We start from the raw sequence: 17,584 nt of genomic DNA, 5'->3' as shown, positions 1-17,584 counted from the left end.
CCACTTTTAACTGTTTCACTGCAGGAAGCAGACAGCTCTGAACATTGTGCAGTGGCCTGAGATGGTACTGCAGGCTGAGTCCTACTGAAGTGAATGAGACACAGCCTGCAGTACCAATCTGGGCCACTGCACAATGTACAGCACTGTCTGCTTCCAGCTAGAAGTAGGGCAACCCCTTTACGGGCATCTATCTTTTGTTATCCTGAGAAACAACTAATGAAAGGTGTCTCTGAAACACTTGAGAAAGCATCATAGTATCACAATATGGAAACCTTCAAACCTATTATTATCATACCATAACCGGCTACCGAGATTAGCAAAATATATTTAAAGAAAACTAAATAGAAATATGTTTACTAGGAAAACCACTCAAATCTAGAAGGTTCTGTAAAGGCACGGCAGAAAATGAAATATGATTACAATTAGGATTTCTGGGCTTTCAACTGTTAAAAGAGCTTCCCAGCTGCGAGGCCCTTTCTTATAGAGCTTCTCCCACTACAGGAATTCATTTTGCTCATTACCAAAATTCAGGACAGCTGGTCTGAGGCAAAACTGAAACGTAGAGTTGCAGATTGGAAATTGAATATTCTAAATCAACGGCAGCAATCTAGAACTTCTGCAAGCAAAGTAAGGTGACAACAACGACACATCACGAGGAGGGAGAACATCCAGCATAGATTGGACTACTAGAATGAGCGGCAATTACCAATCACTGTAACAAGTCTCAACGCAAACTGCAAAAAGAGCTGGCGGTAGGACTCAACTGCGCAGCAAACTTTAAAGAGGGTGCAAAAACTATTGCTCACCTACCTATACTCAGGATAGGTGATTAGTAGTTAATCACAGGGGACCCACTTTTCAGGATCCCTGAGTAATCAGTTGATCGTCCAGTCTACTGTCAGTGCAGTGGGACGGATTTTGTCATGGCGGAGATAGAGGGGAGGGTCAGGACAGGAAGTGCCATAGTGGGGTTAATGCCTATTGTAATCAATGGTTGCTGAAGCCTCTATTACACTTCAGTGTCAGAGACAGAAGTACCAGAAATGTAATAGCAAGCTTCAACTTTTGAATGGGAGTGAAGCCTGCTATATCACTTCCTGTCCCAGCCGCAAAAACTACATCCAGTCCGCTACACTGAAAGTGGGCGGGGCGAGCAACTGAGCTGGGGATTCCGGAAGGTGGATCCCTGGTGATCAACTATGGATGACCCATCTGGAGTATAGTTCACATACTAAAATAAAATCTTGTCAGGAGCACACAAAAAGGCAAATCAACCCCAATGGGTGAGGCATGTGAGTCTTCATATGCAACCCCACTTATGGACTCTGATCCCAGTACAGACCAAAAGAGAATGAAGAATGTGGCAGCATATATGGTGCAAATACAATATTTTTCTTTGTTCCGCCATCTCAGGAAAAAGGTGACGTTTCGACCTCTTGCGGTCTTTGTCAAGCTGATGACAGAGCATGACAAAGACCACAAGAGGTCGAAGCTTCGCCTTTTTACGGAGATGGAGGAATAAAGAAAAATATTGTATTTGCACCATATATACTGCCACATTCTTCATTATCTATCCTGAGTATAGGTCATTGGGGCAACACGGTTGCATTGCAGCGCTGGGGGTCCTGGTTCAAAGTCCACCAAGGGCAACATCTGCATAGAGTTTGTATATTCTCCTCGTGTTTGCTCTTGGTACTTTGGTTTCCTCCCACGCTCCAAAAACATGCAGATAGGTGACTATAGACTACAGGTGACTATTGTGAATCCCAAGGGGATCAGAACCCAATATCATATGTGTAACATGCATGCGCCACATACATAAAGGTGATTATCAACAGTGTTTGCGTGGAAAATCCCTTTAAATGGATTTGAGCATGCCTGGGATAAATGATATATTATATAAATCTATCTAGATCTCTATCTATCTATCTATCTAGATCTCTATCTATCTATCTAGATCTCTATCTATCTATCTATCTAGATCTCTATCTATCTATCTAGATCTCTATCTATCTATCTAGATCTCTATCTATCTATCTAGATCTCTATCTATCTATCTATCTAGATCTCTATCTATCTATCTAGATCTCTATCTATCTATCTATCTAGATCTCTATCTATCTATCTAGATCTCTATCTATCTATCTAGATCTCTATCTATCTATCTAGATCTCTATCTATCTATCTAGATCTCTATCTATCTATCTAGATCTCTATCTATCTATCTAGATCTCTATCTATCTCTCTATCTCTCTATCTATCTATCTAGATCTCTATCTATCTATCTAGATCTCTATCTATCTATCTAGATCTCTATCTATCTATCTATCTATCTATCTATCTATCTCCTAATGGAGAAATAAAAAGGGGCAAGAATGGTCTTTTTCTGCTGTCAATTTTCCATGTTTCTAGTTTAGAAAAAAATATAAAAAAGAAAAATATCTAAAAATAAAATTCTAATATTAAAAATAAGTTGCAGTTTTTTTTTTTTTTTGTTCACATCGTATAGAAACTACGGTATGTTTGTGACCTTCCGAGAATAGAGAGAATGTGCAAGGGAAGGTAAAAGATTGTGAGATTAGAGCTAAGTGCAGCCACTGTATAATTGGTGAGTGGGGAGCGAGTCAACGCAGATAGCGGCGCGGGGCAGAGGTGAGAGCAAACCATTGACACTTCAACAGCTTGTGGTTAAACGCTTTTTGAAAAAAAATCTGGAAACCTATGAGTAAAAACATCTGGGCTCCACTGTAAGGAGAGGAAGGAACGGGGGCGACTTGTATTTTCTCCAATAAGAAACAGATTAAAGTTTTTTTGAAAAAGCGGAACGGACTCAAAAACTAATAGTCCATTTTAGACATGTGATGAATTAACATCTCCTATACGCTGCATAAAGGGGTGATACATGAAAAAGTGTAACTTATATACTTATTCCAATAGCACCCAGGGCTGAACCACTGGAGCCTGCAGGATACAAGAAGGTCCAAGGAGAAGAGGACATGCAGTAGAATCCATAGGTTTGACGATAGCCAGAGGTTGTCAGAGAAAATCATTACAGTTCTTGCACAACATCTGTCGGAAGGCGGAACCCAAGATCAAGGGCAGACTTCTTTTAGTTACATACAAGGCGTGACTTGCACATCTTGTCAAGCTTCCACATCTTACGCACAGCATCAAGCCAACATCTTGTGTTGTATCTACTTGTGAAAGTGCCGTGAGTCACGCATGATTCATGGTCCCAAAACCCTGATCGGTAGTTGTTTACTTTCACTTAACTCTAGAACATCTTAAGAGGTTTTTTTTATTTTTCTTAAGCCTCCATTAAACAGATACATGCCTTGTGATTTCAGGTAAAGGCTTCGGTCAGAACAGAAAAACAGAAACAAAGGTTTCAGAAATTTCCCATTGATTTTAGGGAGGTTTTTAGAGCTTTCAGTTTTCCATCTTTTTCATGGAAACAACAGCATAATCTGCTGCACTAGAAAATGCCCTTTTTCCACATTGCATCCATTCCCAATGGACAACAAACTTGTATCAATAATTCGTTACATTTAACAGATCGTTTTTTTTTTTTGTTCTGCACATGGTCAAAAGGAAATACGAAAAAATGTACAGAATATAGTCAAATATTTACATTAAACCCAGATCTCAGTCTACCCGGTCCGTAAAAAAAGAACAAACCGTAGTTTCTGTTTAGTATCTCCTTTTAAATCTGTTTATGGTATAGTCTATGGATTAAAAGTGGAAGCCTGAATGCAGATGTGAAGACAGCCTCAGGGCGAAGTCGGACGAGTTTTTTTTTTGCGTGCGCCTAGGAGCGCAAAAAAGTGCGTCTCATAGAACCATTGGTTCTCTATGTAATTTTCACATGTCTGTCTTTTACAGGCACAAAATACTCATATCTGCAAAAGATAGGACATCTGTGCAATGGCAAGGTCCGTGCTGTGCATAAAGAATCCATGCGGGGACTGGCACAGTGATCAGTGACAAGGGGAATCCCCGCGGGGATGAAGGAATCCCCTACCACAGCTGTCACAGCTGTGGCAGAGGATCTCAATCTTCTCCCATTGCTTTCAATCGGACCGCCACTGCAGCCGGCCTCATTGAAAGCAATGGGATGCAGGCAACCCCCGCAAAAAGTACTTCAGAGCAGTCCCGACATGGACGTGTCGGAGCTCCGACAGCGGCAAAATGTGATGTATGTATTTTTTTAAATTTTGTACACCAGCCAGGGATGATTTTCAGGGAAGAGCTTATATTTCAAGCCCTTCCCCGAAAATCACTGCGGGGATTGCCTGCATCCCATTGCTTTCAATGGGCATGGAGCTTCGGTCATGCACAATTTTAACATGCATGGAGTGCTCTCTTTTTACGCACGTAGGTGTGCAAAAAATAACGCTTGTCTGACTGAGCCCTTAGTAAGAAGAGAAAAATATTTCGAAGTGCCAAAAGAGGCCAATAACAAAAAGGAACTAGTTTGTAATAAAAAAAAAAAAAACAGAATAAAGAAAATGAAAAGGGGAAAGACTTCGCGCTGCACGATATCTGAGGAAACTTTAATTCTGGATAGGTAAAATTGGGTCACTCCATTGATTATTTTATTTCAACTTTTTTAAATATATATTTATTCAAAAAGCACAAAAAAAGGAAATAATTTCCCTTCTGGATTGCATGTGGATATTTTTTCCTGTGCTCAATTTTAAAGTTACTGTTTAAGGAAAAAAAGTCTCAATGACACAAACGCATTTGCGCGCCTGACTCTACGGCCCAACGCACACGGGCAGATTTTTGCTGCGGAATCTGGAGTGGGCAACTCACTCCGGGTTCCGCAGCAATAAACCTCCATAGCATACTATGGAAAAATGATTCTTCATGCACACGAGCGGAGACCAATTGCGGTTTCCACTTGCGGATAAGAAATCGCAGCATGCTCCATTTTCCTGCAATTCGCACATGATGGCTTCCATTGAAGTCAATGGAAGCTGTCCGATCCGCGACCCGTCTGCAATTGACATGCACGCTGGCGAGCCGCGTGGATCACCCGCAGCACAAATAAAGATGAAGATCATGACAGACAGGCGTGAATGCCGGGTGGATTCTGTGTGGGATTCCCCATGGGGAATCCGTGAGTATTCGACCTTAAATGGTAGACAGAGAATAAAACGAAATATTGAATTCAGGTCACTAATGGGCACATTTGGGCTCCTATATAATTTTTGTGATTATTTACCTTCAAGGGCACATAGAAAAAAAAAAAGACCATGAGTGAAGACTGGCAACTTAAAATTTCAACTATAAACTTTGTGAAAAGCAGAGCTGTGAAAAAAAAATAAAAAAATCCTACAAAAATACCAAAAATGTAAAGCTTTGGCCTAAGCCATCACAAAGAATGAAGCTGTGAACAAACTGAAGGCACATAGATCTTACCTTGGGCTAAGTCCTGAAGGATGAACTCTAGAGAGTATCGTAGAACGAAGTTGTTATTCCACACGTACAGCTGGTTGTCCCTAGGGTTGTAATCCACAGCGGCGATGTATTGATACTGATTGGGGAATGGAATATCAACAGGCTCTCCGCGGTTCAGCTTGGTGTTGAAGATGTAGTCAATTGCATTCTTTCCGGTTTCACTCTCGTTGTCTTGATAGACCGACCGCACCACATAAAGGACCCCACATATCATGAATGCATTCGAGGCTGCCCGTTTATCGTAAGCCGTTTCAAACGTTGCCTCGAAGCGTAACGTGTAAGGATTTAATTGGCTAATGACGATCATTCCATTGTTTTGCTCCGTCGCATAGATTACCCACAAGCCATTTTCATCGACCGCCAAATCGATATCAGTTTTCCCACCCCATCTATATGGAGATGTGTCATGGTAATTGGCATAATTTATAATCGCTTCCCCGCTCTTGATTCTAGTCCTCAAGTCAAATTTAACAATATTCCTTGTTCTCTCCTTGTTAAAAAACACTGCCCCATCGTAAACAACAAATCCAGTGCCGTCCACTCGGTTCGGAAGTTTATAAGTTGTAGTCTGTCGCCCATGTTGAAAATCTTGCAATGAGGCGTATTCTATTAATGTATCCGTGCGATATGCAGTCCAGGGCATGAAATAAATTTTATCTGCAGCTTGAAGGGGGTCTTTGCACCAGGCACCTGCCCTCTGCTCAGCTTCAAAAATATATGGTGAGTCCACAACTCCTTTCAACACCCCAGGGCAAACAAAAACTAGTGAAAAGTAGAAAGAGGAATTATTTCACAAAACAGATAAAATAACAGTTTTTCTCACGTCCAGTAGCAAAATCGTCAACATTTAAGAAAAAAAAAAAATTTTTTTTTTTAAAAAGGTGAATTTTTAAAATTTTCGATGAAGAACGTGACAATCGTAGTGCCAAAATAAGAAGCTACTAATTTAAAATACATTACATTTTAGTAAAAGTAAATCATGTGACCTTTACTGGACCGAAAGTATAAAATTTTCTAAGCTGAAACCTGTCGGACCATGAAAAACCACACGCAATTTTTTTATGCTATTTAAAAAAAAATACATGTGAATGGTTTTCCATTGGTGCTTCATAGACATATGAACGGAGGGAAGAAAAAAAAACAAAGCTAGAACATCTCAAAGAATAAAGAACACAACATTTATACAGCAATTTTGATCTGGAGAAGTCAAAACATAAAAAAAAAAGAATAATGAAAAAAAAAAAAAAGGGTAAAAAAGAAACAAAAACAGACAAATCGGAGCAATGGATGAAACAAATCCTGTAAATGTGGCATGCTTGGGGAAGGAGTATAGGAAGCCAGGCAAAAAAGTACATGACTAACTAAAAAACAATAAAAGAAAGTAAAAAACAAAAATAAAAATCACTTAGGGTTCAAGGAAGAGAGCAAGAAAACATTTCCCACAAGAAATGCAGAGACTGTGTCCCACCTATGTGACATATCCAGAACACTGTTTTATTAGCAGTCAACTTGTGTATGAAGTGTAGAAATGCAATCCTGCTGAATACAGAACGTCAGTGTTTAGGGATAAGGGGGATCGAGAAGGTTAACATCCATATGGCACATAACAGGGAGCTGGGGGGGTTCGGGCTGGTATGTATTTACCTTTTTGCTCCACTTCTATTTTAAGCATTGGAAGAGAAAGTGAAAAAGGGGTGCAAGGAGAAAAAAGAGAGATTAACATGAATGGACCATTTACTCGGCAGCTCAATCAGTACACACACTACAGTAGGGACACAGCAAGAAATCCGCTAATTTGGATAAATGAAGAGACTGGAACACCTAGTGAAAGAAAGAGCTGTTATACGGTCAGTGGTGATGGGATTGGATGGAAGTTCGGACCATCTTTCAATATGTGGGAGGATATATGGAAGGAAGGACATGCATCTCTAAACCACTAGGCCTCACATGAGCAGCAGACAAAACGCGTGCATAATGAACTTGTGCAAGTAGCTCGGATGAACTAGACCCCCCAGCGTCTAAACATAGGAGAACATTACCTCCGACTGAGCCGACGTGAGAATTGTTGGCGATTTTGTGGCCACTACGTTGCACCAATGGCAGAGGGAGCCTTGGTAATAGTCATTGGTTCTCATGGACATCGGTAAGGAGGAGGCAGGCTTCGTTAACCACACAAGTACACGCCTTTTATGGTAATATCCTTTACTTATTTTTATTATGTTAGTAACTGAGAGCAAGGAAGGTGGCCCGTGCCAAAAGACAATACCTTCTACACAGCCCAATGATTGGGGGACAGCATTTGCCCAAAGATTCTTTTGCCAATAGTCGCAGGTCAATAGTCGCTCAAATGAGCGATTTCAGGCGACCCTTGGCCCATATACACACGACCCCCAACAAGGCACTGAGCGAGACCTCGCTTAATTGTCGCTGGTCATTTCATTTCAGCTCACTGAAAGGAACGACTGCTGAGCGGTTTATTGCTCAACTCAAACGAATGTCACTCAATCTATGAGCAACTCCTGTTTATTGTGAATGGAGGTGGGCAGACCAAAACGATTTCCGGCCCGCTTCTTCCTCGATTCCCTTGAACGACTATTTCTCCTGTGTAAAGCATAGGAGTGATAGTTGCTGGCAGAGGCGTAACTTGAAGCTTCTGGGCCCCAATGCAAAACCAGGAACGGGGCCCCCAACTATAATGCTTTATTCATAGTACTGGGCTCCCTATATGGAGATGAGAGGCCTTATGGGCCCCCTAAGGCTCCTGGGCCCTGGTGCAACCGCATCCCCTGCATCCTCTATAGTTACGCCCCTGGTTGCTGGTACTCCCAACAGTTGAACTGTGCAAAAGGTATCTTGGCAGTGCAAAAGAACAACCAGTAAGTCGGCCAACATTCGTTTGTTGGCTGATCGGCTCATGGCAGGCATAAAATGCTCACTAGTCAGTTGTACATCTCCTTGTGTAAGCGGGGAGATAAGCCGCCAACCAATGACAGCCTTCTGGGGACAAAACTGCATGGACGAGCCTTTGTTCCCTAATAGAGTCTGAATCAAAGGCCAGTAGACAAATGCCAATCTCCTTGATCAGTGCCCACATCTCAGAGCGGATTGCTCCATGTAAAAGATCCTCTAACCTGAAAGTTAATATATTCTGTAAATGTGTATATTCTGTAAACACCAATTTACATTCGAAATTCCAAAAACTTCAGGAGTAATCCAAAAAGTTTACAGGATATATCTAATTTTTTGTTTTGGTTCCTTTCCTAGTACAGACGTCTTCTGTATTGGGCGTTTAGAATATATAAGGACATCATTTTTCTTTGTGCGTATGAAGAAAATTATAAAAAAATAAAGCAAAAAAAAAAAAAGTTGTTAAAATGTGTTGTGGATCTATCTGCAAGCTGTAGTTTGCAGAGAATGTGCCATCTGCATTACACTATCATGCTGGTTTGCGAACAAAAATAAACTGTGCTGTTAATTAGCAAGTGTACTAGATTCCTTCAAAGGAAGGAAAAACAAAACATGCTTTAACATTTTGTGCTTTTAAAGTGTACTTTGTACCTAAACACACCGGGGCACCAATTGGTAGATACATCCAACTATTGACGTCCTAATGGCATTGCTATGGCAGGAGACCAAAAGCCTCATTGTCATCGGTCTACAGTTAACATTGCACAAATAATTAAAAACAAATTAGTTAAAAGGGGCAGACGGGTAGGAAAAAAATACATCGAAATCTACTCAGCCCTGTGTAGAAATGTAAGAAAAACCTCATGCTAACCTCACCTGCTTTCCCGATGGTGCCTGGTTCCTGGCCATACTCTTCTTCAGGCTCAAGGCAATGACATCCTGTCTCACAAGGTCATCTACTGCTGCAGCCAATTACTGGCTGATCCGGAGTTACATACAACTGGTAATTGGTTGCAGCGGTCACATGACCCTGTGTCGTTATCTCAATCCTGGAGCCGGAAAAAGAGTGCAGCTGCAACTAGGCAGGGCCAGAACGGCAGCTGTAGGGCGATTGGGCAAGGATAGCATAATGTTTTTCTACAGCAATAAGCAGTTTTCAATGCACCTTCTTCTCAGCAGACGACGCCTTCAAATCTGTCATTTTACAGAACTGAGTTAAAGCGACGCTCCAGTCTCAGGATAAGAGTCTGTCCTGGGACCCGAGGAGTTGAGAGGGAAGGGGGGCGGTTATATTATCTGCACTTGTTCTTCTCTGCCGATTCTGTTGCCAGGCTTTGGCTGTCCAGGATGACCCCTACAATTTTCGATCTAGTTAATGCTCACATGAGCAGCTCTGGCCAATCAGGCAGTAGGTATAGCGCATTGGTAGTCTAACATTGCCAATACACTATGGGGATTAGGCAGTCTGTAGACTGTGTTGGACACCTTAGATGCCTGAAAATGGGACCCAAATCCAGCAGATTGGACGGATGGCAGAGAAGAATAAATGCAGGCAATATACCTTCGCCCCAGGAAAGAATTTGGTTCTGAAACGGGAGGGTTGCGTTAACTTATTTCTAATGCAACCTTTCGACTCTACAGAGATATGTAACCTTCTCTGTGTTCTCTCTTTCGTATGGCACTTACTATACTCTAGAGAGGTCTTCAAAAATATTAATTACTGAAATGGTTTCTAGTAGCGAGCAGAAATATTTGAAAAAATTGCATTATTTTGCTGAGAATTTCCCAGATGCCTCTCTGCTAGAGATAAGCGAGCATACTCGCTAAGGACAATTGCTCGAGCGAGCATTGCCCTTAGCGAGTACCTGCCCGCTCGAGAGAAAAGGTTCGGCTGCCGGCGCGGGTGACAGGTGAGTTGCGGCAGTGAGCAGGGGGAGCGGAGGGGGAGAGAGAGATCTCCACTCCGATCCTCGCCGCTCTCCCCCGCCGTTCCCTGCCCGCCGCCGGCAGCCGAACCTTTTCTCTCGAGCGGGCAGGTACTCGCTAAGGGCAATGCTCGCTCATCACTACTCTCTGCCCTGTCACTTTGGGTTATTCTCACAGTTAATGGAAGTGATATTACACAAATAACTTTCTTCACTATAGCTGTATGGACGTGCGAAGCACCTGCACATATTTTATGATGAAATATATAGTAAAGCCTGTTAATAGGCCATAGCAATATATATTTAATATGGTTGGAAGACATTAGCCAAAATGCATGAGGGGCAATTAAAAAAAAAAAAAGGAAAAATGCAAAAAATCTATAAGTACCTATGTAATGCGTTACGCCAGAGCATATGACCTGCTCGAAAAAGAATGCTCAAAGCAACGCAGGTAAGATATATTCCGGCTACGGTGATGTCACCGTTTTCTAAATCAATTAATAACATGTATCGTCATGAACAATAGTTTAGTCTACCGCACTGCCGTCACCTCCACAGGTAGGCGTCAAGCACAGTTTATGCTCCGGAGATGATGCATTGTTACCTTTTCTAGCATTTCATGGAACTTTTTAAAATGTGGCAAGAAATATCATCAAATATCCAAATGTGAATGATACGAACTATGCAAATCTCACGTTTCTCGGTTACCTCCCACTGATTTGACTTGAGATGGGGGGGGGGGGGGGGATAGAAAAGCCTCCTGCCTGTCACAATATTATTCACATGAAATGAATGCTAGATTTAGCAGGTTAAATTATTCTTCTAAGGTTCCGTGCTTCGGAGTCTGATTGAATTATCTTGCCCCTACAGGATTTGCTGTTCTAGCTAAAGAGAAAATGGCTTCTCAGCTTTCCATAAAGAAAGAAAAAACAGGAAGACCATTTCCAAAGAGGCAGCAGAAATTACGAGGAACTAGCCAATGGCCAACAGCCCTGTAATCCACTCCTATTTTGGGTCGAATAGCCAGATTTTTCTCAACCGTCCTGCAACTTCTACCAAATATTTTACTCTACTGTAAAATCAACTGTGAGCTTCCGGCATGTCGCACACTAGATTTCAGGTACTAACCAGGGTTTGCTGCTAGACAGTAGGCAATTTTATATACAGGGTTAGCTGAATTAAAATTTCCCCAAGGAGATTCAGACCACGGCCACTTCAGACAATGTGCTTGCCATTTATGAAAAAAATAAAATAAAAATAAATTTTAAAAAAGTTGCCTATAGGTGGCACTGGAGTGGACCAGGTCTACCGTGGTGGACCTACATCGGTGTCAGATCTAAAGGACAGCATTCATCAGGATGTTGTCTCTGCGCTCAGAGGTGGAACACATGGGTTTTCGAATGAAGAGCATTGTTGAAAACCAAGGGGGGCAAATTGTACATTTGTAGCTTGATTTGAAAAGCTACAGTGCCACCATTGTTTCATAAATGGTGAGCACATGGTCTGAAGTAGCCGGTGTCCGATTTTCATCTCATTTGGAGCAGAACGCCCTCCAGAGGCTTTTGAATTGGGAAAGTTTAAGTTTACTTACCCTGTACTTTTTCTTGCATAGATGTGTGATACATGCAGGGTTCAATGAACATATCCCGCCAATATGGATGATATATAAGACATGCTCAGTCCTTACTTGGCCAAAGAGCAACGTCAAGAGTATTAGTGGGACACGCTGGTGAGATGCACAAGTATTTTTCAACTACGAGGCTCAATTGCACCCACTAAACTCCCCTCTGTAAGCCCAATCAGTGGAGCAGAAAATAACTCGGCAGATATGCTGCTCCTTTCTATGTCCAAGCCTCTTCTGGCCATGCATGGTCAAGTATACCATCTCAGAATGCTAACATTTTAATTTTACATGGCATTATTTATCCTTTTTTTTTTAAGGGCCATATGCAAAGAATTGGTGCATGTCCCAATGTACATGTATGTTAGTATGCTGCACAGTTACACTTGACATTATATTAGACGTGGTTGTGCACAGGACTCTGCATATGATGCTAATCTTACTGCCCAAAGGACTTTTAGTCAGTGGCTGACACTAGGCTTTAGCAGATAAAGATCTGCCATTTAATTAAAACAAAACATGGCATTAGCTATCAGCATCCTACGTCCTGGTTTCACTGGGGATTTAAGAGGACAGCTGGATGCTGAAGCTAAAGAGATATTCACGCCAGGTCCAGTATGGTAAGGTATTTTGTTCCAAATATACAGAAATGTATCTATCCAGACATCAGTGTGATTGTTCTCAACGAGAGAAACCGAGTAATCTTGCAGATATGATACCTTATAATGGCTTACAAAAATGCATGATGTAACAAGCAAGCATTCTGGGATATCTCGCCCCCTGAATGAAACTAGTTTGGATGGCACATAATTATAACATACAGATGCAGAGGGGAAGGGGGGGGCACACTCCTTTCGATCTAAATAAATGCGCACACACAGACATTTGAGACTTGAAAAAACACAAGACAGTCTGAGCAGAGAGATAAACAAACACTAAATCAGTCCACTGAGCTGAGGAATGCGACAGTTTTATGATGTCTCTTATCAATAATCCGCACATAAGAAGATAGAAATACTACCTCAACAGCACCACCTATTGGATGAAAACATTCTTACAACCAATTTCTCTCACTGAGAACAATCACACTTTACTCTACTGGCTAACACGGTACCAAACCTATTTTCATATATCACACTTGAGAAAAGAAAAATTATGTGACCTTTCTGATACACTGTAACAAACTTTTAGCTGTGTGAGGAGGACTAGGGCAGGTTGGGTCAGTGAATTAATCCCAACGTATTGCGAGCCAGATAGGCAGCCATCTACCTGGAAAGCCGGCCAGGCAGCCTTCCATCTAGCTAGTCATCCATCTATGCAAACTTTGCTGCAAATAACTGAATGGGTACAAATTGGAAGTTATTGTTTTAAAATAGCTAAAACTGATACATAATAGAATCCTATGTAAAGCACAGAAATGATAAATCTTTTGTTCAGTAAGCCTGCTTCTCTTGCTTTTCACTTGGAGAATAAAACCTGTTCCTGTGCTTATTGTAATGAGCTCACTCCATGACAATTTGATGAATGTCTCATGATGTTAACAAACCCATATATTCAATAGTTATTCACGTATGTAGGCCCACACATCCATAATAATCCACTGGGTAGGAATAAAAAAAACTATGCCTGATCTATAAAAATATAAAACACTTAAAAGTTCGTCTACTTGGAGAAACATTTTTCTCCCCATTGACTAGAGTATCAGAGTCAACAAACAATATGAATGTTTAATCAATAAGAAGAATTTGCGTAGCACTGGGAAGAGAGGAGCATCCAATGAGAACACTCTTCCTGTAGATCAGGAATGTTTTAGAAACATTACAATTAGCTCAAACATAGCAGGAAACGTGGGGGAGGGATAAATATGTCTCTATGGTAACAGACTACAAACATTCCCTGACTGTGTAGTCATTCTCCTTCTCATCCTTCATCTACTGGCTAACATACGTACTTGCAGGATCCGATTACATAAGCGTTTGCGGTCACATATAGGCTTGCATAGTGGTTGTAGACACAAAGCTTAGAACCAGGATTATTTGCAATCTTTTTTGGATGCATTGGCACAATAAAAACATTTGCTGCAAAGCTGGACATACCCTTTAAGAATTCATACTTGGAAACAATCCACCAAGGAGTCTATGAAAATGTGGGGAAACGTGTGAAAAAAAGTAAACTAAACTGTGAAGGATGTGGCAAATTGGTGGTTTTAAAATACTACTTTTACAAAAATGTTGCAAAAACAGTATAAGTGATTGAATACTTATATCTTTCGGCCTACTTTTTTGAAAATGTCTCATAGAAAAAGTGACCTAATTGCCCATCAAAAACAATTTGAACTCATGATTAATTTTCAGATGCCAATTTAAAAAAAAAAATTAAAGAGGTTGTCCAGTTGTGAACTACTGATGGCCCATCCATAAGTTAGGTCACCTATAGTAGATCGGCTGAGGCCTGCACATCCAGGATGCTAGCTGATCTGCTGTTCACCCAGCCATTGCACTCGTGCATGAAGCGGATTTCTAACAGGAAGCAAACAGTGGACAGGCTTGGCATTTCAGGCACAATTTTCATTCGCTTAAAGTGACCCACCGGTTTCAGGGCAAAATTCTGTCCTTGGACCAGATGGGCAAGGGAGTATATTACTTGCAGTGCTTCTCCTTTCTGTAGGCCCTTCAATCTGCCAATTTCGGGTCCTATAAGCAGTAATCCAAGATGACCGACACTATTTTAAGACTTGCTAATCCCCCTCATGTAATCATGTGATCAGCACTGGCCAATCAGAGAGCAGTACATAAGCACACCGGTCCAGAGAACAACTGATCAGCAGGGATCCTAGGCAGTAGACCCCTACTGATGAACTATCTTGAGGATGAGCCATTAGTAGTTCACAACTGGACAATGGCCTTTAAACTGGTCTACAAATTGGTTGCTTGGAGCATCAAAATTATTTTGACTTTTCAAATGATTTGATACATGAATCCATATAGGTGCAACTGCTGAGACAAAAACAAGGGCGGCCATTTTGTGGTCTAAATCACTATTCACAAAAAAATCTCATTAATTGTTCGGAGCCAGAGGCTTTACAGTATAGATGCAATTATCCCTCTGAATTAAATGGACACTAAACTCGAAGTCTGTAAAATATTAATTTCCCAAGCCAATTAAAGCAATCCATTGTTGCCGGTGATCGGCCATGTCTGGCTGGGTAGAGGCTGATGGTTGTATTTTTTATGGGATGACTAAAGAGGTATTAATTCTAGAAAGTTCTCTGCCCCCATAAATCATTTTCTTGCTCCATCTCTTATATCTCCAGATTAGAGAACCTCAAAAACACCTACAATTGTGATTTTTATCAGCTTGCCTTAGAATGTCACAATTTTATAAGCTGCCAACTTCAGATTTAGCTTGTCCCCCTTTTACAGCAGAGCATAATATTGTTCACCAACACCTACAGCAGCCTACAGAACTGGTTTCCTCAGTAACTTGTAGGAAACATGAAGACTGTAAAAGGGATTCTGTTACCCGGTTCACGAAGTTTGACTCGGAGCTGAACTCCGAGTCACAGAGTTGGACCTTGCAAACTTCTCCCAAGATGCAGCATACAAAGTGATAACTCTCTGCCTATATTCAAAAAGATATAGAGTGGTGAATCAACATGATGTGGATGGGGAGAAGCCGGCAGAGCCCACCTCTGTGACTTGGACCTTAGGCCCGAGACAAACTTCATGAACCTGTTTATAGAATCCCTTAAAAGTGATTCAGACAAGACACCAGGCCTTTAAACAAGGACACATAGTATACACATATAAAGGGTTAAATAGTGAGCAATGCAGGAACCAGGGCTTAGGTGCTACAATGTGTCTGGCATTTAGCTGAAAAGATCATTTGGGAAGAGCATTGTGAGTTGCTGTCAGTTGTTAGCCAATCGACATCTTTGGCAGTATCCTCAATGATGCTGATTGGCTGACAGATGCTGAGTAAGGTTTTTTCTCACAATGGCCTTCCAGAAAGTCCTCAGGGAGAGCTGGTTCTGGGAATGGTAAAGGAGGGTCTCTTTCTACCCACTAGTTTAACCCTTTAGGGGCATCTTTGAACTGACAGATTCTTTAAAAGAGATGACCACCTACAGAATTGTTATAAATCACAGCTAGAGAAACCATTATCCAGGACAGATGTTTTACACAGATCTACCTTTCCCATACAATCTGGTTTGTATGTAACAACTGTAAATGTGTGTAGTTGTTGGGAGTTACAAAACCCAAACTTGAGTTGGAGTCATTCTTACATCTATACTTGATATTAGTTTCCATAGTTCTGTGATACTTGCAAAACAACAGACATTGTAGGTGGCCATGCCTTTGGTGAAGACATTATTATAGGAACATTTACGGATGACTGTGCACAAACACACTTCATGTAATTACATTAACACAAGGATGAAATCCACACATACGGAATCCTTTGTACAGCCACTAGGAAAAAACATCCTGATTGCTAAAATAAAATTAGACGTAAAAGTTAATAGAACATTTGACATAAAAAAACTGCTAAAATATTTAGATCTTTCACTTCTGCATGTGTCCTGATTTTATCAAGGGTGACAATACAACACTGCCCCTAGTGGTGGTAATCCGTTTAATATGATTGAAGTCATATTTGAAATGAGAGGGGTTTTCCGGGCAAAAAGTACTGCTGACCTACCCCCGTGCAGGAGGTCCCCGGCGATCACTGATCATCAGTGCAGCAGACCGGACATGCATCATAGTAGACAACACTGGAATTGGCCTGGCTGTCTTCACTCTCATTGTAATCAATGCAAGCTAAAGGCAGCCATTATACTTCCGGCACTTCTGCTTCTGACATTGGATGGGGACAGAAGTAGAAAGCTCACATTGATTTCAATGGAAATGAGGCCAACTAGGCCACGTCCGGTGCCCTCTACCATGATGAACGTCTAGCCCACTGCACTGATAATAACTGGCGACCCACCGTTTGGGCTAACTATTGATAATCTATCCTGAAGATAGGTCATCAACAGTTTTTGCCTGAAAAATCCCTTTAATCCAAGCAGTAATCTGAGTAAATAATTTCAGAGCATTTTTGTTATTATAGTAGCTTTATCCAAACACATGGGAGATATCGATTTTCTGGACGTAATCAGTTTGCAACCTATCCATTAACTCCAAATCAGTGGTATCGGCATGGAACTGCCAGACATGGCCATGGTACTGGTTTAAGGCCTTCAAAAAGGTTGGAAGTACTAATGGAGGAATGTTTAAAAACTCTTGAAGTGCGCTGGAGTAAGATGAGCTCGCCTCTTAATAAATCTGGCACATTCTTGGCCGTCTGTGCGCCAGAAAATTAAATCTACCCCAAAGATGAGACGGTGTAGATCTGCACTATAATTTATATCAATTCTTGGCCCAAAATGAGCAAATTTGTTGGGGTGCGGGATGACCGATGCCTTCTGATAGGCCATGGCTACTTTACCTTTTCAAAGAATGTAAATTTTTGCGCAAATACAACGTGCACAAAAACCTTACACTTTTTCTGCTAAAGTGGCGCAAGGGCGTCAATAAATTACTGCTCCATCTTTTTGTTTCCATTGTCTCTTAGCTTCATAAACAGCCAAATTGCAGCATCCTGTCAATCATTTCCAGTGATTAGT

The 17,584-nt window shown here is 41.2% G+C and overlaps 1 protein-coding gene across 12 annotated transcripts in view; it reads right to left on the bottom strand.

Annotated features, from left to right (window-relative positions):
• ADGRL2 (adhesion G protein-coupled receptor L2) overlaps positions 1-17,584 on the bottom strand; it is a 217,052-nt gene that overhangs the window by 55,224 nt on the left and 144,244 nt on the right. For all 12 annotated transcript variants that reach the window (XM_066597835.1, XM_066597839.1, XM_066597837.1 and 9 more), the window contains one exon: positions 5,425-6,225. In XM_066597835.1, coding sequence (XP_066453932.1) covers positions 5,425-6,225 — 801 coding nt within the window. The remainder of the gene's footprint in view (positions 1-5,424; positions 6,226-17,584) is intronic.

Source organism: Eleutherodactylus coqui, chromosome 3 (genome assembly GCF_035609145.1).
Source record: "Eleutherodactylus coqui strain aEleCoq1 chromosome 3, aEleCoq1.hap1, whole genome shotgun sequence".
Lineage (NCBI taxonomy): Eukaryota > Metazoa > Chordata > Amphibia > Anura > Eleutherodactylidae > Eleutherodactylus > Eleutherodactylus coqui.
This window is presented reverse-complemented; position numbering and strand designations above follow the sequence as displayed.